The 27,630-nt window shown below is 40.0% G+C and overlaps 2 protein-coding genes and 1 long non-coding RNA gene across 12 annotated transcripts in view; 1 reads left to right on the forward strand and 2 right to left on the reverse strand.

Moving 5' to 3' along the window:
* LOC127567772 (uncharacterized) overlaps positions 1-16,140 on the reverse strand; it is a 113,185-nt gene extending 97,045 nt beyond the window's left edge. For all 3 annotated transcript variants that reach the window (XR_007955944.1, XR_007955943.1, XR_007955942.1), the window contains exons 1-3: positions 16,009-16,140; positions 10,748-10,814; positions 2,270-2,391 (exon numbers count right to left, since the gene is read on the reverse strand). This is a non-coding gene — a long non-coding RNA (uncharacterized LOC127567772). The remainder of the gene's footprint in view (positions 1-2,269; positions 2,392-10,747; positions 10,815-16,008) is intronic.
* Positions 15,268-23,217, forward strand: lamp5 (lysosomal associated membrane protein family member 5). 2 transcript variants are annotated; one of them, XM_052010788.1, is made up of 6 exons: positions 15,268-16,233; positions 17,092-17,264; positions 17,510-17,641; positions 17,993-18,098; positions 18,870-19,058; positions 19,327-23,217. In XM_052010788.1, the coding sequence occupies exons 1-6, from the start codon at positions 16,173-16,175 to the stop codon at positions 19,503-19,505; spliced, it is 840 nt and encodes a 279-aa protein (XP_051866748.1). In that variant the 5' UTR covers positions 15,268-16,172; the 3' UTR covers positions 19,506-23,217. The 2 variants fall into 2 exon arrangements, with proteins under 2 accessions (XP_051866748.1, XP_051866747.1); XM_052010787.1 differs by lacking the exon at positions 15,268-16,233 and adding an exon at positions 16,251-16,443.
* A 2,929-nt stretch (positions 23,218-26,146) lies between these two features.
* The window catches only part of pak5 (p21 protein (Cdc42/Rac)-activated kinase 5), a 188,277-nt gene continuing 186,793 nt past the window's right edge, over positions 26,147-27,630 (reverse strand). For 6 of the 7 annotated variants that reach the window (XM_052011482.1, XM_052011476.1, XM_052011480.1 and 3 more), the window contains one exon: positions 26,163-27,318. In XM_052011482.1, the coding sequence (XP_051867442.1) occupies positions 27,163-27,318 (156 nt within the window). In that variant the 3' untranslated portion in view covers positions 26,163-27,162. Of the gene's footprint in view, positions 27,319-27,630 lie in introns of all 7 variants that reach the window. The other variant, XM_052011483.1, reaches the window with a different exon arrangement.

Below are 27,630 nucleotides of genomic sequence, written 5' to 3' on the forward strand. Positions count from 1 at the left end.
TTCCAAGTGGCATGAAACAACTAGGAAATGGTCATTAGTACGTTTCACAACAATGAAAAGGATCAAGTTCAATCTCAAAAGCTGAATAAAACTGGTGACAGTCATTGTTGAACGTGCATAGACAATGTATTTCTACATAAATACAATTCTGATTACGTACTTCTATCATTATTTTCTGTCTAACTGAACACCTGATTTGCCTAAATGGTCAACCTAAAATCTCATATCTCAGGACTGGGTCTCAGCAATGTACTCCCAGTGTAACTATATAACTGTATAGCATAGAAAGAAGCTATTCAGTTTTTTAATTTTATCTTAGTTCCCTGCAAATGCCATTCCCCTATGATCCCCACCGCCACCCCCTCCTCCTCCTCCCCCCGACAATTCTTTCCCCCATTGCCCTAGAATTCCCCTTTGAAAACCACAATTGCATCTGCCTCCACTGACCTGTCAGGCACTACATTCCCAACATTAATAATTTGCTGCTCGAAACAGTTCTCCCTCATGTCAACTTTGGTTCTTTTATCAATCATCTTACATTTCTGCCTTCTGTGCCAACAATTCCATCAAAAGTAATAGTTTCTCTACATCTACTCTGTCCCAATCCCTTATTATTTTGAACATCTCTATTACATCACCACTCAACTGTCTCTGCTCAAAGAAAAACAATCCCAACATCTTCAATCTTCCTTCAGGACAGAAGTCCCTTCATCCATCTAACACTTCTGATAAAAGTTTTCGGCACCCTTTCTGCACAACTTTCCTGTAGTGTGGTGATTAGAGATGGACACAATACTCCATTTATAAAGGCTTACTATAATTTCATCTTATACTTTCAAGTCCTGGAACCCATATGCCTGTTAAATTGCTTTCTCAACCATCCCTGCCACCTTCAAATGTTTATGCACAAATATGCACATTTCTCTCTGTTACTCAGTAACTCTGTAACCGTGTCCTTTACAGTGCCCCTCCTCTTTCTTCCAACTAAAATGTTTCACTTCACGCTCATGTTAAATTTCACCTTCCACGTGTGTGTTTTGTGCATCATGCTGCTAAGCTATCACTATCCTCTTCTCTGTTCATTGTATTCCTAAGTTTTGTATCATCTGCAAATGTTGAAATAGTCCTTATACACACAAATCTAAGTCATAAATATACAGTACATCAAGAAAAGCAATGCTCCCAGCATCAACCCTTGTGGAGCACCACTATTTATCCTGCATCATTATGAACAAACAACTAAGTGCCACCACTTTGTTTTCTTTCCTTTCATCAATTTTTTTGTTTCACTGTCCCTTTTATTCCAATGGGCTTCAACTTTGCTGTCGAGCCCAGTGAATGTCATGATCTTAAATGCTCTCTGAAGGTCCAGACACAACAGATCCATTGCATTGCCTTTACTAACCCTCTGTTAACTCATAAGAAAACTCAATCAGGTTAGTTAAACATCATTTGCCTTTCTACAGAGAAATATTAATTAATCAATGATTGTCCAAAAAATTGTTAAATTGTCCTGGATTATGCTTTTTAGAAACATTCCATCACCAAGATTAAGCTGATTGGCCTGCAGTTGCTGCATTTGTCTTCACTTTCTTTTCAGAGCAAGTGTGTAACATTTGCAACTCTCAAGTCCTCTGGCAACACCTCATCCCCAAGGATGATTCAAAGATTATGGATGATAGCACAACAATTTCTACCCTTACTTCCTTCAGTAATCTGTGATGCAACTCTTCTGGAACTAGTGACTTTTACTTCAAGTAAATCCAGCTTTTCTACTAAAACCTCATCACCAATTTTTAGACCATCCGACATCTCAACTGCTTTATTTATAGAACATAGAACAGTACAGCGCTGGACAGGCCATTTGGCCCACGATGTTGTGCTGATATTGATGCCAATTTATACTAAATGTCCTCCTCCTGTGTATCATCCATATCCTTCCATTCCCTTCATATGCATGTGTCTATCTAAAAGCCTCAAACTCCAACAAACTGCCTGCTTCCACTACTACCCCTGGTAACCCATTCCAGGTACCTACCACTCGCTGCATAGAGAACTTGCCCCTCACAACGCCTTTAAACCCCCCCCCCCCACCCCCCCAACCTTAAGAGCATGTCCTCTGGTGTTTCAAATTTCTAACCTGGGGGAAAGATTCTGACCCTATCCATGCCACTCATAATTTTAAAAACTTCTATCAGATCTCCCCTCAGCATCCGACGCTCCAGGGAGAACAACCCAAGTTTATCCAACCTTTCCTTATAGCTCATACCATTTATCGTAACCATGGCAGCATCTTCCTCCTTGGTATAAGCAGATGTAGAGCGTTCATTCAGGTTGAGCCGATATCCACTAGAGCTCAGCAGAATGAGGGATGATCTTATTGAAACGTATCTGAGGAGGGATAACAGGGTGAAAAGATGTGTCCCCGTGTGGTGAAAAGGGATTGTGCATTTAAGATGGAGACGAGGAGGAATTTCCTCTTTCAGAGGCCACAAATGTTTGGAGTTCTCTGCTCCCAGAGAGCTGTGGAGACTGAATCAGTGAACATTTTCAATGGTAACATTGATGGATGTTTAGTCTGAAAGGGAGTCAGACTGGGGAGTGGCGCTGACACCAAAATCAGATCAGCTATGAGCACAAGAGACCATATGGTGTACTGCTGCCCCTATCACTTGTATTCTTATGTTTAGCAGCCTGGCTCTGCCCTCTGCATACAAGATAGGTCTCTCTGGGTCTTGTATCCATCACCCTTCTTCGCATCCATCTATATTTTATATCAGTATGGAAGACAATTGTGTTCCCTCTTACATTAGCTGTCAGTCTATGTTCATATTTCCCCTTTGCCCTTCTTATTTCCTTTCTCACACCCTCTGAGCTTACATTATTTGGCCTGGTTCATACTATGTTATCAACACAAAATCTGCCTTTTTCTAACAGTTTTGTCCTCCAGGGAACAAATGGCTACATATTTGTCAAGACACTTTCACGTGGAAACAGGAATGTGCTATTCAGCCTCTCAAATCCTGTTTCCTTGTTGTTACACCGTGCCTAATCTGTGCATGAACTCCACCTAACGCCTTTGAATAATTTCTTTGACTAACAGAAATCTGCTGTACATAGTCTTGAGAATTTCAATTAACACAGCTCCAACAGGAAAATGACTCTGCTAGACTTGGTTTTGGGAAATGGGAATGCCAAGTTGAGCAAATGAGAACTAGCAGTTATTATAACTCGGTATTGGTTTATTGTTGTCACTTATATCGAGGTACAGTGAAAAACTTGTCTTGCATATCGATCGTACGGGTCAATTCATTCGACAGTGCAGTTACACTGGGTTAGTACAGAGTGCATTGAAGTAGTACAGGTAAAAAACAATAACAGTACAGAGTAAAGTGTCACAGCTACAAAGAAAGTGCAGTGCAATAAGGTATTGAACAGCTTTGGCAAAAGACATGGACTACTCCGAAGTAAAAAAAATTGTCAATCGGAGACTAGAACAGATCTGATCCTGGTAAATTGGAATTAAAGCTTGGAAGGCTAAACTGTAATTGAACAATAGGAGGTCTTCAGATGGAGATGTTTCAGCTAGTCAAGATACATTTCCATGAGGGAGAAGGGTAGGGAAATTAAAATCAGAGCTCCACAGTTGACCAAAAAGATGTGTACAATAAAATGGTTAAAAAAAAAGACCATTAAACAGATTCCAGGGTGTTAACGTAAGTGAAAACTAGGCTCTTTGCAGAAGGTTCAGAGGTAACAAAAAGAATAAAAAGGCAATGAGAAAGCATGTGAAAGGTCTAGAAGCAAACATAAAAAAAAATACAGAAATATTTTATAGGTGTGCAAACAGGAAAAGCATTGGAAGAGGAGAAGTGGACCTTATCAGATACCAAAAAAAGGAAAGCTACTCTTGAAGGCAGCGTGTGTGGCTGAGGTATTAAATGGGTATTGTACATCAGTCTTCATCAGTAAGTAACATGGTGCTGGAGTCTCAGCAAAGGAAGAAGTAGTTGATGTTCTGGATGGGCTAAATAGAGTGGCAGGGGAGTGGGGCCCTAAGCAGTAGGGTGGCTGATGAGAAATCAGGGGATAATACTGTAGCCAATGAGAGCAAATTTAGTAATCAGGATAGACAGGAGCGTGGTAAAGGGAGAGCAAAGGTGATTGGTTTAAACTGCACTTATTTCAATGTAGGTGAACTCAGGGCATAGATATCATAGCCATAACAGAAACATGTCTGAGGGAAGGGCCAGACTGGCAGCTCAATGTTCCAGGATATAGATGCTACAGGCATAATGGAGGTGCAGGTAAGAGAGGAGGGGGAGCTGCCTTCTTGATGAAAGAGGACAAAACAACGGTCATTAGAGAGGATATTCTTGGGGGATCATGCAGTAAGGCCAAATGGGTAGAACTTAGAAACAAGAAGGGGATGGTCACTCTGATGGGTTTGCATTATAGGCCCCCCAATAGTCAGCAGGAATTGGAAAAGCAGATATGTAGAGAGATTGCAGCTAGTTGTAAACATAATAGGGTAGTATTAGTGACAGATTTTTAACTTCCCTAATATTGACTGGGCCAAGCATAATATAGAATCTTTCCTGGATAAAGTGGAATTTGTGAAATGTGTCCAAGAACGATTCCTTAATCAATTTATAGAGAGACCTTCTAGAGAGGGTGCAACACTTGACCTGCTCCTGGGAACTGAGGTAGGGCAAGTGGCGGAAAAGTCTGTCAGCGAGTACTCTGGGTCCAGTGACCATTATTCCATTAGCTTTAGAGGTGTTATGGAGAAGGATACAATCAGTTCACAGGTTAAGGTCCTGAACTAGGGCAGAGAAAACTTTGGAACCATTAGGCAGGAGCTTGCAATGGTTGATCGGGCGAGATTGTTTGCAGGGAAAGGAGTTTCTGCCGAGTGGATGGCCTTTAAAAGTGTGATGTAAAGAGTTTAGGGACTGCATGTTCCTGTTAGGGTGAAGGGCAAGGCTGGAGGGTTCAGGAACTCTGGTTGATGAAAGATATTGAGGCTTTGGTTAAGAAAAAGAGGAGACATACACTGCACATAAGCAACTGGGAACAAGTAAATCTCTTGATTATTACAAGAAGTGTAGGGGTGCACTTAAGAGAGAAGTTGGGAGGGCAAAAAGAGGATATGAGAAAGATCTGGCAGGCAAGGTGAGGCAAAATCCCAAGAGATTCTATAGGTACATTAAGAGTAAAAGGATGGCTAGGGAGAGAATCGGTCCCCTTAAAGGTCAGCCTGGCCATCTACGTGGAACCAAAGGAAATGGGTGAGATTTTTAAATGAATATTTCTCTTCAGTTTTTACTGTGGAGAAAATGGTGGAAGCTAAGGAAATGGGGGAAATGAGTGGAGTTGTCCTGGACCACAAACGAATTAGCAGGGAGGAGGTATTGGAGACCTTAAAGTGCATTAAGGTGGATAAGTCCCCAGGATATCCAAATGCATTCTTGGACCTTATGGGAAGTCAGAGAAGAAATTGCTGAGGCCCTTGCAGAGACTTTTGCTTCATCTCTTGCCACAGGTGATATTCCAGAGGACTGGAGAGTGGCTAATGTGGTACTATTATTTAAAAAGGGTAGCAAAAACAAGCCAGGAAACTACAGGCCAGTGAGTCTGACATCAACAGTGGGTAAATTGCTGGAGGGGGTTCCGAGGGACAGGGTCCACCAACATTTGGAGAGACAGGGTCTGATTCAGGACAGTCTGCATAGCTTTGTGCGTGGAAAGTCCTGTCTGACAAATCTCTTGGTGTTCTTTGAGGAGGTACCCAAGAGGATAGATGAGGGTAGGGCTATATGGACTTTAGCAAGGCCTTTGACAAGGCCCTTCATTACAGACTAGTCTGGAAGGTGAGATCGCATGGGATCCAGGAGGAGATAGCGGATTGGATTAATAATTGGCTCAGTGGTAGGAAGCAGAGGGTGATGGTCAATGGTTATTTCTCAGACTGTAGGCGTGTGTCTAGTGGTGTGCCACAGAGGTCGGTGCTGGGACCTTTGTTGTTTGTAATTTATAGAAACAATGTGAATGTACAAGGCAATGGTTAGTAAGTTAGCAGATGATACTAAATAGGTGGTGTTGTCGATAATGTTTAAGGTTATAAAAAATTATGGGGGGATCTTGATCAGCCAGGTATGTGGGCTGAGGATTGGCAAATAGCTTTCCATCTAGATAAATGTGAGGTACTACATTTTGGGAGATCAAACCAGGATAGGACTTGTACAGTGAATGGTAGGGCCCTGGGGAATGTTATGGAACAGAGGAACTTAGTATTGCAAGTGCATGGTTCGCTGGAAGTGACATCACAGGTAGATAGGGTGGTGAAGGCGGCATTTGGCATGCTGGCCTTCAGTCAGGCATTGAGTACAGGAGTTGGGAAGTTATTTTGCAGTTATATAAGATGTTGGTGAGGCTACACTTGGAATATTGTTTACAGTTTTGTTTACCCTGTTACAGGAAAGATGTTATTAAACAAGAACGAGTGCAGAAAATGTTCATCAAGATGTTGCCTGGACTTGCGAGCCCGAGTTAGAAGGAGAGGTTTCATAGACTGGGATTATTCCCTGGAACATAGGAGATTGAGGGGTGACCTGATAGAGGCATACAAGATCATGAGAGGCGTACACAAGGTGAAAGCACATAGTCTTATTCCCAGGGAGAGGGTGCTAAAAACAAGAGGGCATAGATTTAAGATCAGAAGTGGGAGACTTAGCGTAGCAGTTAGCGCGACACTGTTACAGTGCCAGCAATCGGGGTTCGATTCCCATCGCTGTCTGTAAGGAGTTTGTACGTTCTCCCTTGTCTGCGTGGGTTTCCTCCGGGTGCTCGGGTTTCCTCCCACATTTCAAAAGACGTACGGGTAGGTTAACTTGGATTTAAAAAAATGGGTGGCGCGGACTCGTTGGGCCTGAAGGGCCTGTCACCACGCTCCAAATAAATAAAAAATAATAATAAAATAAAAATAAAAGGGACATCAGGGGCAGCTTCTTCATGCAAAGGGTGGTGTGTATTTGGAATGTGCTGCTTGAAATAGTGCTTGAGGTGGGCACATTAGCAACATTTAAAAGCTATCTAGATAAGTACATGGATAGGAGAGGTTTAGAGAGCTATGGGCCAAACGCTGGCAGATGGGACTAGCTCTCTGGGCAACACAGTTGGCATGGATGAGTTGGGCTGAAGGACCTGTTTCCATGCTATGAGTCTATGACTCTAAACATCGATAAAGAGGAGGCACTGGACAAGCTAGCTGCAATAAAAGTGGGCATATCACCTTGGTCAGATGGAATTAATCCAAGGTTGCAGAGGGAAGTAAGGGAGGAAATTGCAAAGGCCCAGGCTCTAGTCTTACACACCTCTGTAGAGAATTGGAAAATTGTAAATGCTACATCAGCATGGATTTGGTAAAGGCAAATCACGACTAACTAACTTGTAGTTTTTTTTAAGAAATTAACAGAGAAGGTCAATGAGGGAAATATGGTTGACATTGTAAATATGGACTTTGAAGCCCATGGAATAAAAGGGACTTCATCAGCATGGACAGAAAATTAGCTAAGTAACAGTGAACTGGGAGTAGTGGTGAAAGGTTGTTATTCGGACAGAAAGAAAGCATAAGTGGAATTCCAGGGATAATAGTGGAAGCAGATTCAATTGTAGCAGTCAAACAGGAGATGGTTAAATATCCAAAAGAAAAGAATCTACAGGGCCTTGGAAGGAGATGCTGAGTGGGGCTGGGCTGGATTACTCTTACATAGAACTGGCATGGACTTGACCAATTAAATAACCTCTTTCCTTGCTGTAAACATTCTGTGATTCACAGAAATGAATTTTGAATTGTGAGCGAAAAACTTATTTGAACCACAGCTGAAATATCATGTACAGTTTTGGGTGCAACATTGCAGGAACAATGTAAAAGCAACCAGAAAGCCATGTGGTAAGTTCACAAATGAAAACTTAGGAACATAATTTGGCTCTTCAATGCTTCATTCTCTGGAACCTGTAACTGAATTTTCATTTTCTTTATCTGTTATGCGAACATCACTGACAAAACCCAGTCCCCTTCTCACTGTACCTTCCCATGGAACCACAGGAGACGCATTTTTACCTCTTCCTTTTCTACAATTCAGGGACCCAAATAGACCTTCCAGATGAAGCAGCAACTCGATTGCACTTCCTCCAATTTAATGTATTGCATTTTGGACTCACAATGTGGCCTCCACTTCATTGTGAAAACCAAGGACAGAGATGACTGACTTGAAATGTCAACTCTGTTTCTCACTCCACAGATGCTGCCTGATCTGTGTATTTCTAGCATCTCCTGTTTTTATTTCAGAGTTCCAGCATGTGTATTTTTTTTTTACTTTTCAACATACTAAGTTTGCAGATGACACAAAAGTTGGTGTGGATAACAGGGAAAATTGTCTGGGGCTACAGCGGGATACAGATCCGATGGAAAGTTGGGTGGAGCACTAGCAGATGGAATTTAATCCCAACAAGTGTGAGGTGATACGTTTTGGGGGTCAAACATATACAGTAAATGTTAGGGTGCCAAGGAATGTTGATAAACAAAGGGACCTTGCGGTTCGAGTCCATAGTTCCCTGAAAGTGGCAACACAGGTAGATAGGGTGGTGAAGAATGCATATGGCATGGCTTGCCTGAAGAAGTCAGGGCTTAGAATATAAAAGTTGGAACGTTATATTGCAACTTTACAAAACGTGAGTGGGACTGCACTTAGAGATGTGTGTGCATTTCTGGTCTCCACACTATAGGAAGGAGGTGGTTGTGCTGGAGAGATTGCAGAGGAAATTCACCAGGATGTTGCCTGGATTGGAGGACTTTAGTTGTAAGGAGAGATTGGATTGGCTGGGTTAGTTTTCCCTGGAGCGAAGGAGGCTGAAGAGTGACTGACAGAGGCATATAAATACTATAAGAAGCAGAGACAGGATATATGGTCAGAATAATTTTCCCGTGGTAGAGGTATTAAAAACTAGAAGACATAGGCTTAAGGTGAGAGGAGAGAACCTTGACAGAGCAGGTGGTGGAGTCAGATACAATCACAATGCTTGGGAGTTATTTAGACAGGCACTTAAATGGCATAGCATGGAAACACACAGACCTAAAATGGATTCGAGTAGATGGGCAAAAAGGTTAGCATTGGCATTGTAGGCAGAAAGGCCTATTTCTGTGATATACAACTCGATGACAATGCTGGCATCTATTGTCCATCCCAAGGAGCCTTAATTTGAGGAGACAGTTAAGATTCAGACTTTGGTGAGTCTGGTATCACAAAGTATGGACCAGGTAGAACAGCAGATTCCCTTCCATGAAGAACATTCATGAACCGGATTGGTTTATGCAATAAGCCAGCAATTTCATATTTCCCATCAATGATGCCTTTTTAAAACAAAATTGCAGAACTATTTAAATCACTTAAATTTAAATTCTCTAGTTACCATGGTGATATTCAAACATGCTTCTGGGATAATGGTTCGAGCCTTTGGCTGCTAATCCAGCAATTTAACCATTACACCACTGTGAATTATATATTCACCTTTTCCCTGTAACCCAGGATGTGTGATTGGAGTAATACAGAGGGATTTGTAAAATTAGAGCTTTGCTCATGAGTGCTGCAAGGGTTAGAATAGGATCTGATAGAGCGCTTGAAGATTACAAAGGATTACCAGGTAATAAATCAAAGCATCTTATTTCCACTGGTTGAAAGATAGTATTTAGAAGACTAAAATAAAAACAGAAAATAATAGAAATACACAGCGGGTCAGGCCACATCTGTGGAACAGGAACAGAATTAATGTTTCAGGTCAAAGACATTAAATTAAGGGAATGTTGGGGGGAAAATATCTCTTTTTCAGAAAGATAGTCAGCACATGGATTCTCTGCCAGAAATATTATCGACTCAAAATCTATATCTTTAAAGGGAATTAAATCATATATTTTATGAGGTGAAGCAGTAGCACACATTTACTAGACTGAATGGTTTGTTCTACAATATTCTGTAACTATACAATAGTTCTCTTCAGTCATGCCAATGACACGAACTGGCAAGATCTGGCATGGACTCTGTGCCACTTTTTTTTTACAATTTCTTGACTGGCAAAATAACTTTCTGGTTCCACTCCTGTCTTCCTTTCTTATCAGATTCCATTAACTGCAGAGTTTTGTTGATCCACGAATTACCTCCCAGCCTCAGCTGCTATCTCCACCCCTCCCTCCCTCACCTGGCTCCATCGCCCATCAACCCCTCCTCACCTGGATCCACCTGCCGGTTCCTCCGTCACCTCTCTATACAGGCCACCTCCTCTTTGCACTCCCAATCCTGATACAGGGTCTCAACCTGAAACACGACCATCCCTATGCTCCCACAGATGCTGCCTGACCCACTGAGTTCCTTCAGCAGTTTGATTTTTGCTTAAAGGTTGTGTACTCTATTTCTGAGGGATTTGGAGATGTACAGAGAAGTGTATAATAAAAGAAAGGGACAGGAGATATTTAACAGTCACTAAAGGAGAAAGAACAATGGAGAAAGAATAAAGATTAACTCAAAATTCAGTACGAGAATGTATCAACCTGATATTTTGTCCTGTCTGATGCTGGTAGACCCAATTTGCTTTTCAGCAGTTTTTATATTCAGTTGCATTAGGGAACACTGGGAGCACCACTACACATTATTTTGGGAACTATATGAAAGCATGAGAAAACAAATCTTACCTTTAAATATCCACTCAGTCATCCCATTATTTGCATCACACAGCACCAAATAATGCTCATCAACGTTCTGCAAAGAGAATTTCAATCACATCTTCAAAACCTCAACATAAAAATCTTGCAGTACCATTGTCATTAGTAGCACATTAAAATAAAATATTCATAGAAATTAACAAAAAGATTTGTATTGATATTGCTTCATTCACGACCTCAAGTCTCCCAATGCAGTTTGCAATAAGTGGAATAAAGTTTAACATGCAGTCACTGGGAAAGTGTTGGGAAATGGCAGCCAATTTGTGCATTGCAACAGCTATGTGGTAATGCTAAGGATAATTGCTTTTGTGATGTTGATTGAGGATAAATATCATCCTGAACAGCAAGGCCAAGCCATTGCTATTCTTTAAAATACAGCCCTGGGATGTTTTGCTTCACCTGAGAGAGCAGAAGCAGCCCCTGATTTAACATCTCTTTTGAAAGGCAGTGCAGCACTCCCTCAGTGCTGCACTGGAATATAAGCAAATCTCTAAAGTGGATCCAGTAACTCGTGTTCTCCAAACAGAAATAGAAAATCTAGGGAAGTGGCAGAATATGGTTTTACTCCTATAAAAAATATCAAAGTTAATGGAGAGCAATATTATCAAGGGTGCACTATGCCTGATCTTGTCAGTTTCCTAATGAACAGAAACCCAGCAAAGTGCACAACCATTGTAGAGAAACCCAAGTAAAGACCCTGCAAGGAGACTGGTGGCCGGTTAAGTCCAAGACTTCATTTTCAGCAGGACCCCTCCACCCAGCCCAATCCCATGCATCACAAGTTGCCAGCAAACACAGCATCACCAGAGTCAAGTGTGAGTTCAATAGTCCCATCAAGAGTAACCCTCAGTTAATTCAAAATGCCAAAAGTTGCCCTCTTAGCTGTTGTGTGCCCAAATGGCAAAGTTTCTCAGGCCATTAATTCAGGAAAAATCACCAGGCCTGCGCTTGGTGGTAAGAGGCGATGGAAGGAATCCTCCACACAATATAAAGTCACGTCACACTGCAACTGGAAAAAATCTTCCTCAATGTACCCATAACGTTCTAACCATCAAAGATGTGAACTATGAACTGCATCCTTTACGGCAGAAGATTTAGGTTCAACTGTCATTCCAGAGACTTCAGCACAACACTGAGGTAAACCATGCAATGAGATATTGCAGGAGTGTAGCACGCTTCAAAAGTGTTTGATTGGCTATAAATTGCTTTGGGAAGAAGGGCAATGGAAACCATTTTTATAAATGCAAGTCCTTCACTAAGGAATATCAATACTGGTTTTTGAGCTAACTATACCCAACTACGGAAGCAGATACGATAGCAAGCTTAAGAGGAACTTGGACAGGAACATGAAAAGGCAGGGATATATACCACGCGCAAGCAGGTGTGCAGCTTAAATTGGCATCACGGTTGGTACAGACATTGTGGGCCAAAAGGCCTGTTCCTGTGCTGTACTATTCTATGCTCTAACTACTGTGTAGGTGTTAGAATGATATAGCACAGAAGACCACTCAGTCCATCATGCCCATGCCAGCCTTTTGGTAGAACAAATGGGATTGCTCAACTCTCATGCTCTTTCTCCCAAGGCACCCACTCCCCTTACCACACCTATGCATATACGAGTACAAGTAGGTTTAAAGTGCACCTCCAAAAGCAGTCAAAGTTAAAAGCATGCAATACCTCTTCTCCCTTAAAGTATTTTTCCAGCTCTTTCAGGGATGATTAATTTATGTGCAATCCTGCTGATACTTCCTTGGCAGATATTGTTACATACTGAAAGTTTTGTGTGGAAAAGTAAATGTGAAGCAGCAAAGAATTAGTTGTGCAGTGTTTACCTCCACATTGCTATCTTTGGTTGAAAGCATCAGTCTTAAATTATAAAACATGAGTGTAGAGCTTACAAGTCAATATACTAATGCAACTGTGCCTTTGGTTGAGATTTTTTTTGTTTAAATTAACTATGAGAATTTAAGCAACAAACAAGATGCTGGAGGAACTCAGCGGGTCAGGCTGCATCTGTGGAGGGAAATGGACAGACGATGTTTTGGGTCGAGACCCTTCATCTTGACTGAATATCTGAGTACCTGAGAATTTAAGACTTCCTATAATTAAAAACTAACAGTGTAAAGATAACATTAAATCAATATACTGCCTTCATCTCAATAACCTTTGCAGGGGATTAGGAGGGTCAAAAGGAGCCACAAAATGTCCTTGGTAAGTAGGATTAAAGAGAAGCCCAAGGCATTTTATACTTACATTGGAAACAAGTGGATAACTAAGGGTAGGACCATTTAAGGATAAGAGGGAATTTATACTTGGAATCAGATGATGTGGGTGAGGTACTAAATGAGTATTTTGTGTTAGTATTCACCAAGGAAGGGGGACATGGTGGTTAGTGAAAGCAGTGTGGGGCAATGCTAATGTGCTAGGGCATTTTGAGATCAAGGAGGAGGTGCTGCTGGGTCTCTTGGAGAGCATTAAGGTGCATAAGTCCCCAGGGCCTGATGGAATCTATCCCAGGTTACTGAAAGAGGCAAGACAGGAGATTGCTGGGGCCTTGACAAAGAGCCTTGCATCATCACTCACAATAGGCGTGGTCCCGGAGGACCAGAGAGTAGCCAATGTTGGTTCAAGAAGGGAAATAGGGATAATCCAGGACATTATAGGCTGGCGAGCTTCAGGTCAGTGGTAGGGAAGCTATTGGAGACGATTCTCAGGAATAGGATTTACACGCATTTGGAAAAGACGTAGCCTGATTAGGAACAGTCAGCATGGTTTTTTACGAGGCAGGTCATGTCTTACCAACCTGATTGAGTTTTGTTTTTGAGGAGGTGACAAAGGTGATGGAGGAGGGTAGGGCAGTAGATGTTGTCTAAATAGACTTAAGTAAGGCATTTGACAAGGTTCGTCATGGTAGGCTGATCCAGAAGATTAAGATGCATGGAATCGACGGTGACTTGGAAGTTAGGATTCAGAATTAGCTTGCCCATAGAAGACAGAAGATTGTGGTGGAAAGGTGTTATTCTGGCTGGAGGTCCATGACCAGCATTATCCACAGAGATCAGTGCTGGGACCGCTGATGCTTATGATAAATATAAATGACAAATGAAAATATAGATGGTGGGTTAATAAATTTGCAGATTACACAAAGATTGGTGGAGTTGTGAATAGTGAAGAAGGTTATCAAAGAATATACAGGGATATAGATCAGTTGCAGATATGGGTGAAAAAAATGGCAGATGGAGTTTAATCCAGGCAACTGTGAGGTGTTGCACTTTGGGAGGTCAAATGCAAGGGGAAAGTATGCAGTTAATGGGAGGAGTCCAAACAGCATTGACATACAGAGGGATCTTGGGGTCCTAGTGACCACACACGTAGATAGGGTGGCAAAGATGGCTTATGGCATGCTTGCTTTCATTGGTTGTGGCATTGTTTATAAGAATCAGGAAATCATGTTGCAGCTATATAAAACTTTGGTTAGGCAGCACTTGCACTATTGCATGCAATTCTTGTCGCCCCATTACAGGAAGGATGTGGAGGCTTTGGAAAGGGTGCAGAAGAGGATGTTGCCTGGATTAGAGGGTATAAGCTATAACAAAAGGTTAGACAAACTTGGGGTTTCTTCTCTGGAGCGTTGGAGGCTTGAGGGGAGACCTGACAAAAGTTTATAAAATTATGAGAGGCATCGATAGGGGAGACAGAATCTATTTTCTTGTGTAGAAATGTCAAACGCTAGAGGACATGCATTTAAGGTGAGGTGGGGGGAGTTTAAGGGAGTTGTGCGGGCAAGTTTTTTTTAAAACACAGAGTGGTAGGTGCCTGGAAAGGGCTGCCAGAGCTAGTGGTAGAAGCAGATAGAGTGGTGTTTAAAAGGCAGTTAGATAGACAAATATGCAGTAATAGAGGGATATGGATCACGTGAAAGCAGAGGGGATTTAGTTTAATTTGACATCGTGTACGGCACAGACATCACAGACCGAAGGGCCTTTTCCTGTGCCGCACTGTTCTTTGTTCTCTGAATGTAATTTTGTGACATTTAAATATTTTCAGGTGACAGTATTGTTCAAACTCTTATCGAAGTTATCCTGCATAAAAAAGATTTGAGGTATTTTATTAAATGCATTTCTGGAAACAATACCTTTTGTGAATGGTTTGATGGAGAACAGAAGAAAACTCTGTCCAATTAGTACTGCAGCGCGAATTGGTGGAGTTTGCTTAATGGGAGGGTTGCCGAGTGACACATTCTCGCTGCCAGTGTCTTCGAAATGGGGAATTATATAAAATCATGCAGTGAAATGTTAGCGGTTGCTCAGAGAGGAAACAGAACATGTTTAAGCCCAAGGGACATTACACTGTTCTAATGCTGCCCATGATGAATTCCGTGGCAACATTTAAGATATCTTACCATTATTTGTACACGTTTAGAAATTATAGCGAAAAACCAAAATCGGGAATGGTGCATTTCGGGTCACAGGGTAGGATAAAGTCGTGCCAATTAGAAATAATCCTTTCGCAATCGTGTATCAATTGAAATTCTTACAGTCGTGACATATGGAAAAGTCTAAGTGTGTGGGCTTGTTGACAACTCAAAGACAGCCGAGACCCCTGGGCTATGCGTTGGCGCAGGTTAGCTCGCTCCAAGAGGTGCCGCTCAAAGAATACACCTCCGCCACGGAGCCCCGTTCACAGCACCACTGAAGAGCCCTGACCGCAGCTCCGCCACGGAGCCCCGTTCACAGCACCACTGAAGAGCCCTGACCGCAGCTCCGCCACAGAGCCCCGTTCACAGCACCACTGAAGAGCCCGGACCGCAGCTCCGCCACGGAGCCCCGTTCACAGCACCACTGAAGAGCCCGGACCGCAACTCCGCCGCAGAGCTCACACCACAGCTCCACCGCAGAACCCACACCACTGGAGAACCCTGAGCATTGCTCTGCGCACAACCCTGGCCGCAGCGACCTAAAGCACAGTTCACCGGAGAGACTTGGAGCGCACTCCCCCCACGAAGCCCTGATCCCCAGCTCCTTTGCAAAGTCTTGGAGCGTCGCTCAGATCCAAAACCCTCCAGTCCTGCTCCGCTGCAGAGCGATAAAGTAAGCTCTCCCACGAAACCCTCTGCCACGGAGCTGGGGCGCTGCTCTCTGATAGTCACACTGCACCAAAGAATCCACTCTGGGATTCCTCAGCACTGCTCTGCGTCTTTCAAAATCATTCGACACTCGTCCGGCACAAACCACGTTTCCGGCACTGGGACAGCACTCGACGGAACGCCTGATCACAGGTCCAGCTCGAATCTGAGCGGTTTCATTTCTGACCAGGTACCAGCGGAAGTCGTTCGCTACGGGATAAAGCTCACAGCACTGCGGACCACCGGGCACCGTCGGATCTTCAGCACAGCATGGAAACAAGCAGCAAGCATCACTTCATCCCATCACTCCATGTACTAGCCTTCATTCTCAGTAAGTACACACAGAGATGCACGCTGTATAAGACCTAGAGATGTCAAGAACATTTTCAACAATTATAATGCATGCAAAAGAACCCTTAGTTAGAATATCGAAAACTCTATTTAATGCTTGTGCCACGGGACTGGGATATTTGCCGAATCAAAACCTTCCAGATGAGCATTTCATTGCAGTTTTACACATTAACCTCTTGTGTACTGAAAGGTAATTTTTGGATTCACATTAAACGTTTCCCATAATAACATCTTCCTTACATAAGATACCTTGGTTTATTTGTATTATTTTCGGTTTATAGTAATCATTTGATCGGTGAAAAAGTACTGCAGTGTTGAAAGAGACAGACCCAGTGGACTTCACGGACACTTCTGAATTATTATTTGGATGGAAAGATAGTCGGCAAGAAAATATCTATAAATGAGAAGAACGGTTGAAAAATTTGGGGCAGAAATGTGTTGATTTCAGAACTAAATATTAAGAGGTGTTAAGTATCCGTAACCCAGCAGAGTCCATGAGACGGGACTGTATTACTGCTTGGGACATTAAAATGCAATTCGCCTACCCAAGGTCTTGCAGTGCTAACCCTGCGTTTGTTTCAATCTCCCATTTGAAAAATGCAAATACTCCAAGCCTTTCAACGAATTATTGGTTGTTCAGAATAACATAAATTCGTGAGACCTTAGGCAAAAGAGGCTGAATGCGATCGTACTAATGCAAGGACTAACACTTTGGTTTGTTCTGTTTTTGACTGATTCATTTCCGATTTTTTGCAATAATTATGGATCGATTTGTGTCTAAATATTAAAATGTTTTATCAAGCCTTTGGAGAAATGAAACATTTTGTCACTTTCGCAGATATCCTTCAGGGGGCCGGTGCAGAACAGGAGACCGAGAATCTTTCGGGTCTTTCCACTGATCCCTATAAAGATATTTTTGTGGTTCGGGAAAATGGAACAACGTGTCTGATGGCGGAGTTTGCAGCTAAATTTATTGTCGCCTACGATGCACGGGCCAGTAACTATGTAGATGTAAGGCAACATACCTACCCAGATCTTCGATAATTTCCTAATTGAAATAAGCACCAGGAAACGAATAATTACTTACAATGAAAGCCAATCTATACTGAAGCTATGATTTTAAGATAATTGCTTTATATACTTAATTGATTCAATTGGCCTAGTTCATCATATTTCACCTCTCAAATACTTATTTGACACAAAATATGTATCATTTGTCCTATAATATAAACGTTTGACTTCTCATTTGGTTTTAGCTCATTACAGAACAAGCTGACATTTCAATTCCACGAAGTGCAGAAGTTAGAGGAAAGTGCGGGAGCAACGAATCAGAACTGCAGATTTCCTGGGCTGACGGCACATACAGTTTTAAAATCTATTTTGTGCAGGTAAAGGAAATGTCCGTGAATTAAAGCCAAAGTTTAAAAAAAAAGGTTGAGAGAAAGAAAATCCATTCTGAGTAGCTAAGGATTCCAGCACAAGTTGCAACTCCTACGGTAATTAACGAACGCACTGTTCGTTAATATTTGTACAATGTCACAAATATAAGACAAGCGAGGTAATGGTAAATATTTGAAAATACGCGGTGATTCAAAGCATGGACATAATCCACCGCCAAAGTAGCCGTATGATTTTTGTTCCGCTATTTCTTTCGTTTAAAATCCTGTACTGCTGATTTTATTTCAAAGAATGCCATATATGTTATCACCATATGATTGCAATCCATAAACTTCTTATAGGAGACCCGCAATACATCCACAAGGCAAGAACAGTTCTGGAAAGTCAGTAAGGTTCAGTTCGTTTATGATTTATCTGAATCCAGCCACTTTAAAGATGCAGCCAACCGTAAGTTATTTCATTATATTGCTATTCCTACACAGTTTACAATGACTTGACTGAACACTGAATAATGGTACATTTTTGTTAGAGCTGTGGGGCTGTTGAAGTTTATGCTTAATCATGTTTTGTCAGGATTAATTCCTACCAACCAGTGAGAGTTTTCATTCACCACTAAGAGGAAGTCTGGTGCAATACGTTTGGTTAGATCTTATATTGTCTGTTAAAAGTCTGCTGTCAAACACTGCACTGTTATCTATCCAATGAAATTCACTGCCATGTCGAAGCAAGTATGTGAAAATAGCCACAATGGTACAAAACAAAACCGGAATAATCGTAGAAGAAAAATAACGTGGCATAATATTATGTCGAATAAAGATTAAAAGGTGTGCCTTTTTAGAAACGCTCAAAATTGGGGCATAGATAACATTTGCGGTGAAAATATATTATCGATTACACAAACTGGTGTAACATCCCCCTGCAAATAAAACGTTCGACTGATTGGAACCGACAAAGAATGTCAATGCATCAGCAAATTTAACATTACTCCTTTACTCACCTAATCGTAAACGCATGCTAGTATCTAACATTTATCAATGAAATATTGTACAAGTTAAACGCAAAAGTCCATTTAATCTGCAAACGACTTGAGTTTATAGCTATTGCATCATTCAGCCAACATTAGACTACTTAATATCTGGGATTCTCTCTTACACTCTGATCAATGACGTGTCTTCTAACACAGTATCAGCAAGAATTTGTCCCCCTTTTTTCCTGCAGTTGGGAGGCACACAGCCACTTCTCGCCACCTCTCTCTCTTTGTGACCCCGCTTGGCAAATCGTACAAGTGCGAGGCTCAGGAAAGTATCTCCCTCATCTCCAGTGATCACCAGAAAGTGGTTGCCGTTCTCTTATCTCAAATCCACATCCAGCCGTTCGGCCTCAAGCGCGACTTCACATTCAGCGAAGGTAAAGATTGTTCAGTCCAGTGCAGTGCCAGCAAAAGCCCGTTTTCTTTCCGAATATTCTTTCCTGCCCGTATCCCATTTTGGAGAAAGTAACGCACTTTATCATGTTGGAAAAATAATGTGGTCAATCATATCTACAGCATTTTAAAGCACATTGGAAGTATACGAAACAATATTTACATATAAACACAGGTTTTGATTTTTAAAAGCCTTCAGATCGTTACGTTTTCAGTTTCTGCATTTAATATTGCCTTTCGTTTTACTTACAGCCTCCGCCTGTGTTGTGGACCAACAGGAACAGTTAGAGGAGACTCTGCCCCTTATACTGGGGCTGACACTGGGCCTCGTCATCGTGGTGATTTTGTCGGTTTACCACATTCACCATAAACTCACGGCTACCAGCCAAATTCAGATACCCAGAGACAGATCCGAATACAAACACATGTAAAGAGCTCCGATCGAGTTGGACCGAACCTCCCAGCGAACAGCACGGCAGCTGCTGCACAGTAATGTTAACCAACAAAGAATTATTTCAGAGAATACATTTTCAAACTTCAGCGGAACGCGAACACGCAAATAAACGCCCGGTCTCTTGCTGTATATATATATATATATATATATTTAGGCGCGCTTCTTTAAGTAGTATTAGCACAATGTCTGCTTCAAAACCAGAATCCCATCACAGCACATAACAATTACAAAATATCAACGAAACCATTAAAAGTACTGCAAGATTAGTAATCTAATTCTAGAGTAAGTAATGGTTAATGTAGTATATCGGACCCTCTCACGTTGCTCCAATTATTTAGAAAATGACGCAGATTAGAAGGTTCGATCGGACGTCGTTCATTCACACGCTATTTGCTAAATAGCGTTGACGGCCCAAACATTGCTACACCAAATGATAATTTAATTTATTGGTACTTGCATATGTTCCCACCGCTCTTTCAGACGCAACCCTAATAGAGAAAAATATAGTTGTTCAGTTGATGATTTTGAATGCAAGTCTACTCGTGAAATAAACTGAACCCGTTTTCTTTTATTTTGATAAACACGGCTTTCTTGGATTCATGGATTTATTTTGCTTTTTCAATTTGGAAAGCAGTTTGCTCTTGTCCTTTAAGTTTTGGTGAATGTCCACATCTATTCCAAGCGTACGCCAGACATTGTGGAGGACCAAATGACTCGGCCAGCGACGGTTGCAAATATTAGAGTAGCGAGTGAGCTTCTATTTCCAAATTACTGAGAAGTTTCGTTATTTTGGACACGTGAAGATGTGCGGGTTGGAATGTTCAATATTTTTAGAGGATGCACAGGTCACTCCGTTATGGATCAGAAAATCTTTCCGATAACTTAGTCGGTGAAATTCCATTCAGTGTTGAGGGAAAATAGGACGTCATATTACAAAATACACTGCTGTATGACGTGCGCGGTTAGGTTTTCTTTAGGTAGGGAAGTGCGATGATCGAAGGGATACAATACTTCATCTTACAGGTTAATGTATCTATGGAAATTATGCAGAGCAATTCCCCAGTGTGAGCCTTGAATCATTCCGACAACCGTTCGTGTTGATTTGCCATCCCTTTAACTGCATTCAGTTTAACTAGGTGCAAAGACTGCTAAAAACAGCTCTTTTGTCCACGTTATTCAGTAATTTCCCCCATCTCAGGATCAAAATCCCGGTTGATCGTATTTTACCGACTTTTTCTTACGATTCACTGCAGTTAGAACTTAAAGGGACGGGAGCAATCCTTGGAGCCGGCTCCACCTTTGAATTAGATCAGGGCTGATCAGAACTTGGTGTCAGCTTCACTTTCCTGTCAAATGCCTTAACTGGCAAGTTCCCTATAGACCAAAAATGCATCTATTTCAGTCTTGAAATATATTCAGTGACCAGGCCTCCAACTTTCTAGGATGGAGAATTTCAAAGATTTGCAATCCTCATGGGAGAAATTCCTTCTCATCTCTCTTAAACGGATAATTGCTAACTGGTTTATTATCGTCACATGTACAGCGAAAAGCTTTGTTTTGCCATCCAAACAGATCATTCCAAACATAAGTCAAAGTAACACAAGAGGAAAAGCAATAACAGAATGCAGAATGTACAATTACAATTACAGAGAAAGTACAGCGCAGGTAGACAAATGAGGCGCAAGGGCCGTGACAAGGTAGATTGAGAGATCAAGGGTTTATCTTCATCTTACAAAAGGTCGGTTCAAGAGTCTTATAACAGCGGGATAGAAAGTGACCTTAACCCCTTATTCTGAAACTATGCTAAATTTTGGATTCCTACATGGGGGGAGGAGATTATGCTTTTAGGACCTCCTTTGTCAAACCCCCTCAGAATCATACATTTCAATAAGATTACCTTTTATTCTTCTCAACTTTAGTGAAAATGTACCTGCATTACTCAACATTTCCTCATAACACAATTCCTTCATCCCAGACATCAATCCAGTGAACCTTCTCTGAACAATCTCCAAAGCAAGTGCATCCCTCCTTAAGTAAGGGTATTTAAAGGTATTTATTACGGAAGGATGTTTTGATCTTATTGCATATAGGATAATATTTGAAATTCAAAAAAAAATCCACCCTTGCAAAAGGGATAAATTTATTAGCATCAAATGGGGGCTTGAAGGAGTGGGGAGTGCAGGTGAGGAATAACTAGCAAAATTAATGTATCTGTAATAATATTTTTTATAATACTTCCCAAGCAGCACTCATGGTGTAATCCCATTTAACAACAGGGCAGGTGTATTATTTTGGCAGGAAATTACTCTAAAACTTTGAGGTAAATCCAATATAACCAAAAAGTGTACATACATGCACTCACTATTGTGATTCTGCCCTTTCATTTTTGTAACTTGACAAAATTTTCAAATAAGATGGCATTTGCCAGTGAAAATTCTCGTTTGATTTTCTGCCTGTTTTCTGCCATTTTCTCACTGGAAATGGACCAGCCCACCACAGTGTAACAGTTTGTGCAGTTTCTCCTTTGGCAATGACCAATATTTCTGCTTATATTATTTTTGGTAAAACATGACATGTTTGTGCCATAATGCTGATTATTAGCTCGTAACTATATATCTGTTATTTCCTATAATACTGCTTTAATTAATCTACAGTTGAAAAAGAAAGTTAAAACACTTTTCAACTCAATTATAATGAAATATTGGATCATGAAAAAAAACATCGTCCAACATTAGGGAATGTCAGAAACCACAACTCAAATTTATCAGTTTCTTTATAATTTTGTTACATAATTAAACTAACAAGCTGGACTATAAGTAACTTAGTGACTAAAAAGATTGAAAGAGTTTGAATTCTATATTGTTTTAGATTCTACATTAAGAGAGACCCATGCCACATATTTATTCATAGATGTTTTTGCACATTTATACCCAAAATGTAATTAACATAATTGAGGAATACAATTAATACACATTATTGAGATATTAAGCTTTTTTAGTAATGGCTGCAAGTTGTGAATTCACTCTCGTAAGTTGAGGACAGAAATCCAGGCTGACACTCTAGTGCAGCATTGAGGTGGTGTTGAATAGTGAAGCTGTATTAATAGTCCTCTCTCAGATGGACAGAACAATTTTTTTTTAAAGAGGATTAAGGAGTCATTCCTATTATACTGGCTAAAATTTATTCCTTAATCAACTTCAATAATACAAACCTTCTTGTCAATATCATATTGCTTTTGGAGTTTTGGCTACACACATTTGCTGCAGCACTTCCTAAATTATAGCACGATATGAAAAGATTTTTGAAACATTGTAGAGTCATGAAAAGAATTACACACAGTAAATGTAAGTTTTTTTTCCATGTTTGAAAGTGTGAAATGTACTTTAACTTAATTTTATTGGATCACTGTTTTTATTTCAATCACTATCCTGCCAGTTGTGTTGCATTTATGTGAGGAACTGTCTTTTAGTCTACAATTGTGTGCCTCAACAGATATTGTATATGTACATATAAAATCAGTGAAAATTATTTTAAATCTGAAAGAACATATTTACATTATCAATCGTGATTTGTTATGCAAGCAGAAAGATCGTATTAAAAGATCAATCTGTGTGTGAGCACACGTTTTGTCACAAAACAACTGATACAAAGCAACTTATTTTTGAATAATTATTTCTATTACTCATTTCACTGTGAATAAAAAGCCAATAATATATGGCATAATCATTAACAGTAGTTGATGGACCATGTATGAGTGTAGTGGATCACAGGATGAGTCAAAAGAGAATTATCTCTATATCAATCAAATTTACTATTGTTGTGATATTTCAAAATCTTCCTTGCGTTCAATGAAGAATCTCTCCTAGAGTAGAATACTCATACCATGTTTTGCAGTTGAAGAAGGCAGTATAAAAGTTTTTATTAATAACCTGAGGCTTTGAAATCCTTAGTTCAATTCCCTTGAGTTTAGAATCTAAGGAATCTGATAGACCACAATCAAATACATCATTTAGTTACCTCCTCTAGAATCCCAAAATGTAGTCAATCAGATCCAGGGAATTTGTTAGCTTTTAGTTCCAATTTAGTGTCTATAATATATTTTCTTTACTGGTCTTCATTATTTCCTCACTCTTATTAGCTCCCTTGCTCTCCTAAATCTGACAAAAATCTGACAGTTAGAAAAACATTGGTTTGATATCTCAGCCTATTCCTTATTCTCTATCATGTTCTCTGGTCTCATCCTCAAAGAGGCATGATTATCCTAATTTTTCTTTCATGTACTTACATAACCTTTTTTTATCCATTTTACTCTTCTGAAATATGTATCATCTCAGAAGACACATTATACAGCCAGCCAGAACACCAAGATTAAATTACCAATGGAAATTGAGGTGCCAGTAAGTAATCGCAAAGCCAACCTGAAAGCACTAGTTAAAGTACAACCAAAGTTATGGAATTAGTAACATTTACCAGAACAAAGAGCAATATTTGGCTGATATTTTTTCCTCAGCATGGCAGAAAGAGATTTGGGTAATAGGACATAATAGAATGTATGAGAGGTGCCGTTGGTCAGGTGGAATATGGAATATATTCCATAGGGCCTAGAACAGTGTATTGGATCTCATAAGAAATGGGCACCTACCTGTTTGAAAATGTGCCAACACGTCAAAATATGTTCTGAGAAACATTTTCCTGAAAGTAATCAGAATGATATACGGAGGGAAAAATTGCTTGTCCATGAGAAACAAGGATCACAATTTTCTTGTAATTAACAGCAAGACAAATTGCTTGCAGAGTCATTACCCTCTCCAACATTTCGACAGTGCCACACTTCATAAATGCAAAATATGTTTGAGCCCCAGTTTACAATCATTGTTTTGAACCTACTGGACTGATTTAAGAGATGTTTCTATAAACATGGTATTCTAGAGAAGGCAAATATTAAAATAATTGAATAATAATATTCATATAATTGAATCACACAAATAATAGCTATATTAAAATGATTCAAAAATTCTATGCTTAATTATACAGATCTTTCCTAACAGTATAACAGTTTTCCATGAAAACGAAGATAACACAATATTCCCTACAAAACAATGTTCTGGACTTTGTTGTTAGTAGCAATGCAATGGCACTCACCCGTGACCTCGAAAAAAAGTTCTTGCGCTCACTGGAACACTGTCTTCTCTCGGGTTTGATAATGGTCGTTGTCAGGTATCAGTTTAAGGAACTCCTTGGCATTCACCATCTGTGATATCATCAAGCTGGATGAGCAAGCAATCACATGGAACTAATGTAGACAATAAACCAAATGGAGAAAAAGCACATTTTCATTGATGTTTTAAATATTTTACCAAGTGAAAAATAAAAAAATGACCATTTTCATAAAGCAGAAGCTAAAATATTGTAAATAAACTTTCGCAAAACTTTAATTTTAAAATCCATTGGGTCAAATCTTGCTGGTCTGGTGCCCCAGTCTGGAGTCACCACTCATGGATCCCCATGCCTATACTTACTTGGTCCTGATGCCGAGAGCCTAACTTGCTGGCCTCCAAGTTATCTGTATTCCAATACCGTGGTTTGGATGGCAGCAGAGTCTTGAGTGGCACAATGAGAATCCCAAAATGCACCTGAAAGCTTTGACACGACAGCTCTGACCCTAGTTTTGCCAGCTAATGAAGTTGAGAGAGTAATTTAATAGCCTTTAAATGTTGCTAACATTAAGGTTAAAAATTCTTATGATTAAAGATAACAAATTATTTTATTTGAAAAAAACCAGAAGGATAAGTAAAAGCACCTAAATAATTTAAAACATTAAACCAGAGGGAAACAATTAAAGAAAGGAACTTACCTTTCCCTTGCTTACTAATCCACTGCTCTGTGGTCCTTATTGAAATCAATAGTATCATGGATCCAGGATTGACTTTGGTGAGGATCTGGGGGCAATTCTGAACTGTAAAAGCTGGGAAAACTCTGCCAGACAGCGCCACCTCATGCGGCGTACAGAGGTGGAACAAGTTAACAGATTTGCAATGTCTGGGTCTTCCAACTTTGAGAGTATGTATGCAGGTTCTATACTTATTGGCATTATACAGATAAATGTGTTGGATCCATGCACATCACTGGTGTAAGCCATTGAGATCAGGTCCATTATAGTTTGAAATATTTGTCAAAGGGAACTTAACTAAACTTCAAATCATTATTAAAGTTCAATGATGGCTAAGCAATAATAAAGACTTAGTATGCTCTTACATTTTACTTACACCAAAAGCAAAGTGTAATATTTTCAAGGTAGTTACAGCAAAACTAATCCATCTGTACCTAAAATTTTTGCCCATTCACTGATTTCCCTTGACTATGTGAAGAAGAGTGCAAATCAGCACAATCTATGGAGGACTGCTGAATCATTAACAACAGTTTCAGATTTGTTAAACTTTAAGTGTGCTGAAATGCTGAAGTTATTGTCAGTTTCTGTGCTGATATTCTTATAATTGCAAAATCTGGACCAATATTTAGCATGACATGTTTGATGAGTTACACATGACTATTTTAAACATTAAGTTTTCAAAGACATGCTTTGCAACCACTGAACTTCAAAATAAAGACATTTCCTTTTAATAAATAACCAGCATTATTTATTTCCTCTGTAGGGACGCACAAATTTCACTCCACGCCGCACTATAGCTTACTAATTTTCCATCAAACTTTGCATGACTGTTAAAACATGCAATCACGCTTAACAAACATCACATTTAGATTAATACTATAAACATTCACTGACAAGTAGAAAGCAGCAAAAATATTTTAAAAAATCATTAAGTAACACGTCATTAAACAAAACTGTTAATTTATCAAATTGAACAGGTTCATTAGAGTGCCTCAAGTCAGAAACAAACTGTTTTGGTAAATGTACTTTGAACAAGTTTGTTAATCTCTGCAACTCAAAACATTTTCCCTTATAAAGTTACTAACCCACCCCACCCACATTGTTATCATCCCTGAAAAAATCCTCTCAATACTGTTTGCTATCACAACAGTTACTTCACCACAAAATACTGTTAGTTTATCAGTAAAGAAATGTCAGTAAGATACAAATCCAATCCAGAACACATTGCACAGCCAGTGTGGAAGAAAAGTGCTTACCAAAGAAAGAGTCACAATTTTAGAGAAATACAAATTCCACACATTTCACTGAGCAAAATTCTCTCAAAGAGTCCTAAATGTGCTGTAATCGATTACAATGTCAGAGCCTTGGAACCTGATGTGAATGCCATCCCTGGCACATGGTGAAAGGCAGACAAACTGACCTTCCAAGGAAAATATGTTCAAAAAGATAGCACTCAAAGTCAGCTCAGCCATATCATAAGAGATACTTCTCACAACTGCCCTTATACTGCAGCACTGTAAATCTAAAATAGGAAAATGGTGGCTCAGGGAGCTGGTGTACAACATATTCTGTAAATCCCTTTATTTTGCTTTGTGTATTTTTGCCCAGCCATAGACTTCAAGAAAGAACATAATCTGTTTTTGCTGTCACATTCTTTAATATTCTTCATTCACATTTTCTAATGCTATCAATTGCTTAATTTTCATTTGAATATTGTGCTAAGACATTCTTAAATCCACTTCACTCAACGATATCTGTATTGTCTCATAAGAGGTACAATACAGGATGGGGGTCCGGCTAACTTGAGGAATGGATGTTTTAATAATTCCTGTGCAGATGCTCTTTGTAAAGGATCCCTCACTAACATCAAGTCCAAGAATCCACGCAACACGGATGAAGCCTAAAGCAGGAGAGAAAACATTAAGCAAAGGCTCCCAAAATGTGCAATTCAGAAACATTTAACATGTATACAGTTAATAATTTTTAAAATAAATCTTATATCTTCCTTAATCCAAAACTATTACTTTATTAGTTAATTGTACTAGTTCATGCCACATGTCTATCCAGTCCAAAAAAAGTTTCCATCTATCCACATGCATATAATGCATAAAAATAAAAAAATGTTGTCAGTCAAAGGGCAGCAATCTTACTCCCATGAGGGGTGCACAAATTCTGTGGTTGTGAATTAATAGAGTTCTTTGATTTTTAATTG

The sequence above is a fragment of the Pristis pectinata genome, chromosome 3, assembly GCF_009764475.1.
Source record: "Pristis pectinata isolate sPriPec2 chromosome 3, sPriPec2.1.pri, whole genome shotgun sequence".
NCBI lineage: Eukaryota > Metazoa > Chordata > Chondrichthyes > Rhinopristiformes > Pristidae > Pristis > Pristis pectinata.